Consider the following 12270-nt stretch of genomic DNA (forward strand, 5'->3'; position numbering starts at 1 on the left):
CGAAGCCGCGAACAAATAAGAAATCGTAATTTCTACTTGTCAAGCGGCCTCACCGTCATCGATTCGCATCTGCATTCCTCCCGCCGATCAGGTCCCATTGAAGCGATTCGGACCCCGGATTTCAGCTGGCGCAGAACGAGGTGGAGTACGAGTTTGAGTGACGACGAGTATGAATCCACCTCTATTCGCACGCAACCCGGCGCACGGGAGGCGTCATAAGGAGTTGTTCCTACCGTATAGTTAGGTAGGTCAAAAGGTGGTGGATGATTACTATTACGTCGTGACTGACCCCCACTAAAGCATATTTACCGCCCCTCGGCTTCGCTTTCTCTCACCCTCTCTTCTTTTTCCTTCCCCCTCCTTCCCACACTCACAACCCTCCCACCTTCGTTTCGGTTCAATTCAATTCCATCAATCATCACAATGGGTGTCGAAAAGACTATTCTCAAGGCCGGCAACGGCGTCGATTTCCCCAAGAACGGTGACAATGTCGCTATCCACTACACGGGCTGTCTGTATGACCAGAGCAAGGCCGACAACCACTACATGGGCACCAAGTACGTCTTCCCTCACTCCTCTTGTCTTCTGTCCAGCTTATGCGCGGTATATAACTAACTCTCTATGTGACATATAGGTTCGACAGCTCCCGGGACCGCGGCTCTCCCCTCGCTTCCCCCATCGGTGTCGGCCGACTCATCAAGGGTACGGTTTTACTTTCCTGCCCCCGCTTCCCGCATTCCGATGCAGTGGAGTTGTTATACGGAGTATCGAGCATAAAGCGACGTCGCTGACATGGTTTCCTTTGATAGGTTGGGACGAGGGCGTTCCCACCATGAGTCTGGGCGAGCGCGCTATTCTGAACATTAGCAGGTGAGTGCGGGTCTACGTCTTGCGAAATGGAATACGCAGCAGGAAATCGCTGACAGTTTCTTCTATTATAGCGACTACGGCTATGGCAACCGGTACGTGATTCATCCGTCGCCTCAATTCCACCTCCATCGATGCATCCTTCTACCCCGCCGGAAGACGATTGAATCCTTTCGCTGCGCGCATGAGTGTTTCTCGAAGCGGATATGGACATAATAAGAAAGAAACACACATCGCTGACTATATCCATCTAGCGGCTTCCCCGGCCTGATCCCCGCAAACTCCCGCCTGGTCTTGTAAGTCCTTCTTTCCCCGAGAAATACAAACGGAACGAACGGCTGGACTAACGTGCCGCAGCGACGTCGAGCTCGTCTCGGTCAACGGCAAGTCCGCCTAGATTCATCGAAGGAATTGAGTTCTCTTTTTCTGTCCTCTATCGTTATCGCTTGAGGGTTCCTCTCGTGGCTACCGAATGGACCAAGAAGGGTTTTCAGGTGTTCTCTCTCTTTCTCCTGTCTGTATCGAATACCGGCCAGCGCTGGATCAAAACGAAATCAAATACAAAGGTTCCTTGAACCATTGATGCTTCTATATTTTCCATTATGCGGATGTGTACGTGTATGTTTCAGTAACTGAAGTATTCGATGTATCTTTGAAATGGTTGCAGATGATGCTCGTAGATCTGGCCTAGGACTCAATTCTATCTGGCTAATAGTCAGAACGTCGAGTACCAGCCACAATGGTGGTGTAAAAGAATTCCGGTGAGGTGTAGGTGAACTCCCAATCTATTTACCCTAGACTTTCAGATCTACATTCAGGGTCATATTGGAGGAGGGAGAATACCTATTCGATTACAGTATCCCAATGCTCAAAATATACAGAACTGCAGAGGCTCCTTGGGCTGTGAAGTTTTTCATTCTCCGGCAACGTGATTCAAATTTCCTATCTCGTACGAGTTACGAATAAACAAACTCCCCCCATGCGGGTATTTAGACCTGTATGCGAGGATCATTACATACCAGCCATGTCTTTCTTCACTTTGCCAGAGGGGCTCCGTTCTTCATGCCCCAGTCTTCAACCATCTTCAAGACATTTCTGCGTCCTCCATCATATCCGACGTGCTTCATCCATCCTTCCAAAGTCTTGATTCGCTTAGGGTGGATACGATCTAGGATCGAGAGCTCCCGCGGCTTAGTGATTCCATCTCCCCAGTAGCGCCACCAAGCCTCGAAATTTTGGCGCCAGCTCATGATAGAGTCATCTCGAGCCGCGTCGGGGCCGAGAACCCAGTTAACGGAGGCACCCGGGTAAGGCTCGGCAAGAGGCGCATATGTCTCAAAGGGGAGTGTCTTATGGACTGCGGGCTTGCCCGTGACTTTGGTGAAGGTACTGGCAATCTCTTCGAAGCTGACATTGTCAGTCACAACCTGAAGGTCAATACCTGCCGACTCTGACAGGTTGTCAAAGATCCATAGATTGTAGACTCCGACGTCGCACAGAGCAATCAATGGCATTTTCACATTACTCGCTTCAAGGATAGTTAGCTAGATGTACCAGGGTTAAAGGTTGGGGAGACTCACGGGCTGGGTTGGCCCACAGGAATGACCCGTCCGGCTGTTCAATAGGCACGAACATCCCGTCCAGAAGCATGTCCATGTAGGGACCGGTGCTAAAAATGGTGCTCTTCATGTCCTCCTGTCCCTGCGCGAGGATGAACTTGGCAACTCTGCCCTTGGACTCCATGTGGCCGCAATAATACTTCTCGTCAAATTTGGCCGCGTCCATGGCGTACTCGATGCTCGCCCAGACGTAGTGTTGCACACGTTCCGACCTCGCGATCTCGTAGGCCCTAAAACCATAGAAGAGTTCATCCTTCTCTCCGAGAGTAAACCCGTCCGTGTTGACCCATGCGCCGTACACGCCTCGAAAGACATTGTGCAGGTCCTGCTGGTTGTCCTGGGCGCCCTGGAGCAAAGTCACGTTTGGGAGAGCGGCGAGTTGCTTTGAGCGAGAAGACTCGGCGTTGCGAGTCAAGACTCTGAGACGATATCTTCCACTCTCGGCCAGAGCTAATGTTAGGTCAGCGCAAGCTGGTGGCATGTATTTCCGCCATTGACCGTACCTTTGACCACAGGCATGCCTTGAGCGCCAGTGCCGCCGATGACGGCGATCTCTTTTAAATTGGTCATCTCGTTGATGTGAGTTTTATTGTATCGACAATTGCAGTGCACTGTTAAATAGTATGATGATGCCTTGGAGCTTGGGACTCACAACCGGGGAAGACAATGAAGGTTTATATAATTGTACGCGGTAGGTGGACCACCAGTGCGTTTGGAGGCTTTTGTCATCCTGTACGGCCTCGAGATTAAAAATCAAGCCCGTGATTATCGATCAGCCCGATTGTCAAATTGATGGTCAAAAAAACTCATGATGCAATATTATGTTCGGAGACCGATAAATTAAACATTGTCGGGGTTGTTGATTAATCATTAAAAATCAGGTGAGGGTGCCGTATAGTGGGGTGCCATAAGTCTGAAACCAGTTACTAACCAAACAATCAATCATACTCTACTAACTTAATGCAGCCTAACTACATACATAGTGGCATAATGGCTATGTAGCCCGTTGCCGCTTAGGTGTTCGGTAGATCTGATAGTTCAGTCAAGCTTTACCGTGCAAAGGTTTGTTGGAGATTTCAGCTCACAGTATGCGAGCCGCACTTTGCTGCACAGATTAGCTCGCGCCCTGTGGATGACATGGAAAAGACCCATAAAATTTTCTTCAAGCTCAACCTGACTGACATTTATCTTCTGAAGACACGTCTGAAAATAATCACTGTGTAACCCTGAACAACTTTTGTCTTTTTCCTATACAAGCTTTACTATCACTATATCTTTCAACCGATTGCACTGCAACTCAGCGTTATGGGAAGTGCCGAGAATACAACCAGTCGCCCATTTACTATCAGAACCAATCGCCCAGGCGACATAGGGATGATAACCCATCGACATGGTGTTCTGTACAACGAAGAATTCGGATGGGGGGAACGCTTTGAAGCCCTTGTCGCCAGAATTTCCGCCGATTTCATCGACCAATTTGACCCTAAGCTAGAACGTTGCTGGATTGCCGAACAAGAGGGCAAATTTCTCGGATGCATTATGCTCGTCAAAGACCGAACTTCAGAGCAAAATGCGGCAAAGCTTCGCCTGTTGCTAGTCGAACCGGATGCCCGCGGACTTGGTGTCGGTCGGTCGCTCGTGCGTCAATGCACCAAATTCGCACGGGACGCTGGATATTCGCGCATTGTGTTGTGGACCCAAAGCATGCTGACCTCTGCTCGTCGGTTGTATGCGAATGAAGGATATAAGCATGTTGCTTCGGAGGAACATGAGTCATTCGGGGTGAAATTAGTCGGGGAGCTTTGGGAGTTGGAATTGTAACATGAGGAGCTATGAATTTCCTTTTATCCATACTCTATCACTAACAAGCCAACCCAAACACCCGTGTCCTCTTGTATCGAGACCACATATACGACTTCCGTGGTGCGGTCGCGTCAGCGCAACAGGGTGCGACGAGGTGCCTAAGCACTCGTCTCCAGGCACTGGGCAATCAGGCTGGTCAGGAGATTCACAGTCGTACTCCTTTTCAAGAGCACAACGAAGGGTACGTCGACCTCGAACGTGCGGAAAATAAAGGTCCGAAACTCGGCAGCCAGCATAGAATCCAAGCCGAAATCGCCTAGAGGCCGATCTGCTTCCAGTTCGCTCTCCGGCAGAAGGATGAGATTGGAGATCTTCTTCGATATAACCGCCCGAAGTGCATCGAGGATCGATGCCGTATCTTGGTGGTCGCGCAGCGCTCGCGCGATCTCCCCAGGGAGATGCGCCGCCGCGCTGTGCGTCTCGCTCTCGCCTGCGGCGCGGCGGGCAAAGGACGCAGTGAACAATGCAGCTCGAGGATCGGCAAATACATGGTTGTCTCCCTCGAATCCTCGTTCCCGCTGCTCCTGGAGGCCGATGAATTCCACCCCGGTAAGAAGGTGGCTGCCCGCGAGATGATCGTACCGGATGTCCCACGTGTATGGTCTTTGGTTCACAAGGGCCATGTTCATGATCTGGATCAGTTCGTCTTCGTTGATGGGGTGGATCCCTTTGCGCTTCATGAGGGCCTCGATGTCGGGGTGCTCGTGCAAATATCCCACTTCCGAAATCATCCCGTAGCCGATAGAGATGGCCGGCAGCCCGAGACGGTTGCGATAGCGGGCGAAAGCGTCTAAGAAGGAGTTGGCAGCGCAGTAGTTGCTTTCGGTCGCCGTGCCCACGGTCCCGGAGATGGACGACGTCGTGACGAAAAAGTCCAGCTGGGAGTCCCGACCCTGGCCCAACGCATTGTGAAGATTCCAAGTGCCCTGCACCTTGGGGCCGATGGTGGTGTGCCATGCGCTGTGCGGCATATCACTCCAGAGAGCCTCGCTGAGTGCCATGGCCGCCTGGATTACGCCACCAATATGACAATCCGCGGATTCCAGAGCCCGTTCGACATCCTCATACTTGCAAACATCTCCCCGGATCACCGTGACGTTGGCTCCTTGGGCCCGTAGATCATCAACTATATCCTTTGCCTCGGGTCTATCGGAACCAGATCGACCCAGAAAGATGAACCGTCGAGCACCGCAAGATATCATCCACTTGGAAAGACTGCGACCTAGCCCGCCCAGGCACCCGACCATGACGTAGCACTTTTGGGCACTAAAGGCGGTTTCATACTTCGTCGGAATCACCCGTATCTTACTGTTTGGATCCTGGAACGACACGGTTACTTTGCCCAGTCGCGTGCCTAGGGAGAAGTGCCTGAACGCATCGGTAATATCTGACGCGTCGAATGTCTTGACTGGAAAACACGGCTCACAGATCTTGGATCTTACTAGATCGAGACTCTCTGCAATCAGGGCTTTCCAGAGTTGATGGTGGGCATGCTTGTTGGAGAGATAGAGATTGGACAGGTCAAACGCCATGAAGGAGACATTACGGGCGAACGTGGACATGTCCAGGACGCCATGATCAAGGATGTCACGTTTCCCAATCTCTATGAAGCGGCCAAAGTCGGCACATACTTCAAAGCTGCTGTGTAGAAGCTCACCGGTGAGAGAGTTCAAAACCACGTCAACCCCCTGACCAGAAGTGGCTTCCATGATGGCAGGGAGGAAGGATGAATCGCGCGAGCTAAAAATATGCGCTGGATCCAGATCATACTTCTCAACGAGGAATGACTTTTAGATTCATTCCCGACTGTGGCAAAAATCTATCGAGTGGCTTAGTCGATTAATCTAAACTTGTTACTCAGTAGCTGGATCTGGAGGTATATTACCTTTGCTCCGAGATGCTTCGCGTATTGGATTGCCGCAATCCCAACCCCCCGGCAGCGGAATGAATAAGGACGGTCTAATCGATTCAGCCCAGTTCATGCGAGTGAGGAAGCACGGCACCTACCTCTCCTGGCTGCAGATTCGCCCGATGCTTCAGTCCATAGATGACCGTCGAAAAAACAATGGGAATAGTGGAGGTTGTCTACACGTATGAGCTTCTGCGTTTATGTAGAGACTCGATTACGTACCGTAAAATCTTCGTCGTCGGTCAATTTGCACACTGCCCAATGTGGGAAGCGCTCGACGGTTGCAAAATGGCCGGGAGCCATTGCAACTACACGATCACCAGTCTTGAAGTCGGAAACGTTGTCGCCCACAGCGGTGATAAAACCAGCACATTCACACGAGCATGATGCATCCTTGGTGTCTACCTTGGCGCTTATGGCATACAGATCCTATGTCTCGTTACCAACGCCGCTCATGGATCCTCGCTAGCGTGAGACCTACCTTGGCATTCATACCTACACTCTTCACGCTGATTTCCACATCATCTGGATGCAAGGCGGTTGTATACTCCTTGTGCACAAAATGTATCGTGTCCATTTGTCCGGGGTTCTTGATACCTAATTCGCAACGCCCGGCAGTCGCTAGAGGAAGGCCAATGGTATCCTTATTCTGCTTGAGACGGAAGGTTTCGTTGAGACGCTCGTCTGGTTCCCAGCGAGAGATATGGAGGACGCCGTCTCGTTGCGAGAATTCGAAGTCCGGCTCCGGTTCATGGATCAGTCGGTCCAAAACACTGACAATGTTCTGCAAGGTGTCGGGAGATGATGCTGATTTATCGTCCACATCTAGAACCGCAAATTGGAGGGAAGGCTGTTCGAGCATGAGCGCACGGGAGAGCCCCAGAACTGGCGCAAAGTCGGGGTTTTCTCCATCCACGAAGCCGCCATTGACGACCCATACGATCTTGGCTACCCGATCCGTAATACTTTTCAGCTGTGCCATCTCACCCTTGTCAATCCTGCTCAGGAGAGGCTTCTGCTGTTCTAGTGTGGATATGACGAATGACCGGTCCGGAACGGTCGTGAGGCTGACCTGGGACAAACCAACAATATTGACGACGGATCCTAAATGTTCTTGTAAGACCTTTTGGAGCTGTATGTCTAGGCGTGTTACGTTGTTATCTCGGGTCACCTGCACACTTGTCAGAAATATACGTGATGGAAGGTCATCTAAAGAGCTCACCACGACTGTCGGGGTTTTATCAACCTTTTCCTTGCTAGCCAGGCCGCCTATAGTCGCGACTGTCACAGGAAAATAACCACTTCCTTTGATGACCTTCGTCCAAGTGACAACGTCACCGAGTGCATCCGCCGTCGTGATGACAGTTGCTCCCGGTGCGAGCCTGCTGGAGAGGGCTGGTATCCATAGATCAACCTGTCACATATCAGTGTCAAGTCAAACTTGCGAAAAGTCAAACGTACCGAGGGGATGAGAACTATATCAAATTTCCTTTCCTGTGGAATCCCCGTTGGGCGCTCTGGTTTCTGCTCGCCTGCAGTCCCCGAGAAAACTTCCGCGCCGACTAGATCGCCGTCTGCAAAGACCCCACGACAATAAGTGTTATACCTTGCGAAAGAGGAGTCGACACGTAAGAGCCCACGAACAGCCTCCGCTATTCGGGCTTGGTCGCCAAGTTCGAGGATATTGCTATTACACCGCTGGTGACAGGCCAAATCCAAGGCACCAGCCAAGCGCAGCACACCCTCATCAGCCAATTCCTTAGAGCCGCAGTTCTGTGCGAACCGGTTCAGATACTCGTCAAGTCCCGTACTGGTTAGTGCAGGTAGATCCGGCTTCCATGCAGCTCTCACAAGAGGATTGCGTTGCTCTGTGGTTTCCGTTTGCCTGTTCCCTTGGTAGGCAATACAACGCGCCTGGCCCATTCTGATCAAGACCTGGCCAGACGAGTTGAATAGCTCTGCATTGATCTTTACCGTTCCAAAGCCTACGTTCTCCGACTCGGTGTCAATGCACCATGGTTTGGCGGTATCCATATCGAGGGCCGACGGAGGGGCGATGTAAACCGAGTCCATGGCAACAGGGACCGTAGCCCGGAGCTTACTCACCCAACCACTAGTTGTCGCAATGAAGGCCGTTTGTAGCATGGAATCTATGGAAATCGGATGTGCAATGTACTGACCAAACGTTTCTCCCCGCTGGAGATGTGTGGTGGCTGCTGCTACGTGCGCCGTGCGCGCGCGATCTCGGAAGACCTCCTCCATGACAGCAAACTGAGGACCCCAGTTGAGCCCTTCTTGAGTGAACTTGTCGTACCAGACACGGACCGCATCCTGTTGCATCTTTGACCTATCAAGCTTAATCTGTCGAGTTGTCCGTGGTGAGGTTTCTGCTAGGCGGACAGCCGCGTGCATATGCAAGGTCGCCTGGGAATCATTGTCGATCGAAACAACACTGAATCTCCACCATTTATCTGAATCCGCCAGGTTGGAAATCTTCATCGAACGCATCTCGGCAAAGGTCTCCACCATGGGCCTTCGCTCGGGATCCATGTCCAGAGCCTTGATGAAGTTGAGATTGCGAAGTTCCACACCAGGACAATCTTCCTGCTGCAGACCTGCAACCTGGCACATAGCCTCGACGGCCATTGCAATATATGCAGCGGCGGGGAATACCACTGAGGGGCCCAGACAATGATGTGTAAGCCATTCGGCTTCATTGAGGTTCAATACATTTCGCCACGTCACTCCTGCGGTACTCCCCCCGGACACTTGGGATCCGAGGAGATCGTGTCGGGGGGTATTTGCGGTGACGGAACACGGTACTGGCGCGAGGCTCAGACCACAGGGTGGGAGAACTGTAGTCCCAGGGATAAGGAGGCAAATCAACCAAGACACGGGTCTGGGTTTCATCCGCAAACATCTTGTGGTATTGAAGCTCATCGTGGCCATGTAAAAACAGTGAACCGACAAGCTGAAGGGTAGTCAACCAAGCATCTTGGTGACGTATGAGAGAGGAATTATAGATATAGCGACTTTGTTCGAGTGTCAAGGCACTCTGCTTGATGGGGAGCTGTAAAGCCGAGTGCGGACCAAGTTCTACCAGATGGTAACTGCCACGCGCCAGGATAGTTTTAATGGCCTCGTCAAATCGCACTGGAGATTCGAGGTTTGTACGCCAGTATGCGGGCACCCCAACCTGATTTGTACTCACCAGCCCACCAGTCACAGTGGAAACCATGACCACTGACGACGCTGGACCATCCACAGCGCCATTTGCATCGTGGTAGCCATTAGCCGTATTCCAATAGCGCTTGAGTAAGGCCTCATATTTCGGCCCCAGAATCTTCATATGATGCGAGTGGTACGCTTTGCCTCCGGTCTTTAGCTTTCGAGCCCAGATATCCTTTCGTTGGAAAATCCCAAGAAGATAATTGACGGCAACTGTATCCCCGCTCACGGTCGTGCTCTCTGGCGAGTTCGCACAAGCAACGGTAACAGACTCTCCCAACGCACATTCCTCGATTATCGCCTCGGTCTGATCTTTCCCAAGACCCACAGCAGCCATCGAACCATCGGTGGAGTCCTCAGCAACAGTAGTTCCGCGGAAATAGGACGCTATGATGGCTTGCCGGGCATCGATAGCCCCGGCCGCATACGCTGTTCCTATCTCGCCGGAGGAATGGCCTGTCACCATCTCCGGCAGAGAACCCCAATCTTTGAGTAGGTCCGTCAGGGCAATTTGCACCGCCGTACACAGTGGCTGCGATAATTCTGCGGCGCTAATATCACAGCTTTCATCACCTCGCAGAACACCCTCCAGTGTCCAGGCGGGCGCATGTTCTGGATCAAGGCCTCGGAGGCAAGAGTCAAGATAGCCTATAGTCTTTCTAAACACGTGGCTATGGCTCAAAAGCTCTTTGCCCATTCCAGCCCACTGTGCTCCCTGTCCGGTGTAAACAAAGGCCAACGGGAATGGTCCTTCGCTGTCAGAATCTCTCAGCTTCAGGCTCGCCATATTGAGCCCCCTATTCAGGCTCGCTTGAGATTCGATGAAAAAGCCACGAGTAGCCAGCTTGGAGCGACGACAGCTCAACGTAAAAGCCAGATCATCTATTCGAATCGTCCGAGCTGGGTGGGAAGCGAAATCAGCCAAGTTACTAGCCATCCGTCCGAGGGACGTCTCAGATCGAGCCGAAAGAGGTAACAGATAGAGCCTCTCTGCATTTTCGTCTACCAGCGGATCCCTACAACTGTTGGTCAATATGTCCGCCTGCACAGCTTCCAAAATAGCATGGCTATTTGAACCCCCAAAGCCGAACGAATTGATCGAGGCTCGTGGGACTCGGGATTCCGGCCAGGATTGATTGGTAGTAACAATGTCCACGTTCCATTCCTTTGATTTGATGCTCGGGTTGATGGCCTTAATCCCGGCCGTCGCCGGGAGTAACGCATTTTCGAGCGCTAGGGTGACTTTGATTAGGCTTGAAAGACCGCTCGCGCCTTCGCTGTGACCAAGGTTCGGCTTGATGCCCCCAACGAGGGTCGGGCGTCCCGTCCGATGACGAAAAACATCGGCTATGGCCTTGACCTCCATAGGATCACCGACCTTGGTGCCGGTCCCATGCGCCTTCCGCTGTTAGTATGGTAATTCGCCAGCATTCAGAGAAGCCTACCTCGACGTAGTCTGTGTCTCCCAGATCCAGACCTGCTCGACGATATGCCGCCCGAATGACGGCCTTTTGCCCTTCCACACTAGGCTGGACAATGCCTGGTGTTCGTCCATTCCTGGGCGTTATGATTAGCACTTAGGCCTACCACCAAAGTGAGAAACCCACCCGTTGACAGAGGTTCCTCGAATAATCGAGCGAATGGGATCTCCATCCCTCAGTGCATCACTGAGCCGCTTCAGATATACGGCTGACACCCCCTCCGCTCTACCATATCCGTTGGCCGATTCATCGAAGGTATGACACACCGAGTCTGGTGATAAAATCCCCGCTTTCACGGCAATCATCTGCTGCTCGGGAGACTGGATGAGGTTTGCAGCAGCCACCACGGCCGCGTCACAGTCCTGTGCATCTAGGGCTAAACAGGCCGAATGCAGCGCATACAAGGACGATGAACAAGCCGTATCGACCACATGGGACGGGCCACGCAGATCGAAGCAATGTGTAATCCGATTCGCCAGCACGGTCAGTCCCGATCCCGTGGCACTATATCGGGAAAAGTACTCCGGGTCTTTGTACTGCATGTTCAAGAAATCGTTGGTGAAGTTGCCGACATAAACACCGGTTTTTGAGCCCTGGACGCTTTCCAACGGCACACCGGCATTCTCCAGCGCCTCGTAGGCCACTTCGAGTAGCTTCCTTTGCTGCGCATCCATGGACGTTGCTTCGAGGTTGTTGATCCCGAAGAACGCGTTTTCGAAGGCTCGGATGTCCTCCTGGATGAAGTATCCGCCGGTCGAATTGATACTTCCTGGTCGTTCGGCATCCGGATGATAATATGCCGCTGCATTGTAGCGCTCTAATGGAACGTCACAATGGCCCGTCTCGTTCTTAACAAGCAATTCCCACAGTTTGGATGGGGATGAAGCTTTCCCTGGTAATCGGCATCCTAATGCACACGTCAGAACACCAAATTTGATGAGGATTTAGCGCTCCTACCAATGCCGACGATTGCGACTGGTTCACATTGGCGTGCGGGAGTCAATGTTGGGTACTTCATTCTCACGCCTAATGGAGTTGTTCAAAATAGCAGTGTCGTATCGGAATCCCGATGGGTGTGTAGGAAGGAGTCTACGGGTGATTGACGCGTCGTTACTGCCGTGCGCGAAACGTCCATTTTATCCTCTTATGCTTTCGCCACCCAGGTCAGGCACACCAGCCTCGGCTGGGTATAGCAGGCTCGCCGTACGAAGTTACGGTTGGAAAATGTCAGGGTATAGAATTCTGGTTTCCACTAGTAATCGAGCGGACCTACGGTCCCAATTAGAAGGATGAAAGAGTCTGC

General features: G+C 52.0%; 4 protein-coding genes across 4 annotated transcripts; 2 read left to right on the forward strand and 2 right to left on the reverse strand.

Moving 5' to 3' along the window:
• Positions 1–423: 423 nt before the first annotated feature.
• N7474_010668 (FKBP-type peptidyl-prolyl cis-trans isomerase) lies at positions 424–1264 on the forward strand (the record flags this gene model as incomplete). The annotated part of the gene is made up of 6 exons (XM_057202078.1): positions 424–557; positions 635–702; positions 810–870; positions 942–962; positions 1122–1163; positions 1225–1264. 6 exons carry the CDS (start codon positions 424–426, stop codon positions 1262–1264), a joined length of 366 nt encoding a protein of 121 aa, XP_057048349.1.
• A 637-nt stretch (positions 1265–1901) lies between these two features.
• N7474_010669 (uncharacterized protein) lies at positions 1902–3056 on the reverse strand (the record flags this gene model as incomplete). The annotated part of the gene is made up of 3 exons (XM_057202079.1): positions 1902–2395; positions 2448–2936; positions 2990–3056. The coding sequence occupies 3 exons, from the start codon at positions 3054–3056 to the stop codon at positions 1902–1904; spliced, it is 1050 nt and encodes a 349-aa protein (XP_057048350.1).
• Positions 3057–3791: 735 nt separating this feature from the next.
• N7474_010670 (GNAT family N-acetyltransferase) lies at positions 3792–4307 on the forward strand (the record flags this gene model as incomplete). The annotated part of the gene is made up of 1 exon (XM_057202080.1): positions 3792–4307. The coding sequence occupies one exon, from the start codon at positions 3792–3794 to the stop codon at positions 4305–4307; it is 516 nt and encodes a 171-aa protein (XP_057048351.1).
• Positions 4308–4447: 140 nt separating this feature from the next.
• Positions 4448–11985, reverse strand: N7474_010671 (Acyl transferase/acyl hydrolase/lysophospholipase; the record flags this gene model as incomplete). Its single annotated transcript, XM_057202081.1, has 10 exons — positions 4448–6136; positions 6357–6434; positions 6481–6687; positions 6740–7429; positions 7481–7672; positions 7720–8933; positions 8989–10891; positions 10932–11043; positions 11094–11874; positions 11925–11985. The coding sequence occupies 10 exons, from the start codon at positions 11983–11985 to the stop codon at positions 4448–4450; spliced, it is 6927 nt and encodes a 2308-aa protein (XP_057048352.1).
• Positions 11986–12270: the final 285 nt, after the last annotated feature.

This window comes from Penicillium riverlandense, assembly GCF_028828495.1.
Source record: "Penicillium riverlandense strain IBT 135883 chromosome Unknown utg000009l_segment0_segment0, whole genome shotgun sequence".
NCBI classification, from domain to species: Eukaryota; Fungi; Ascomycota; class Eurotiomycetes; order Eurotiales; family Aspergillaceae; genus Penicillium; species Penicillium riverlandense.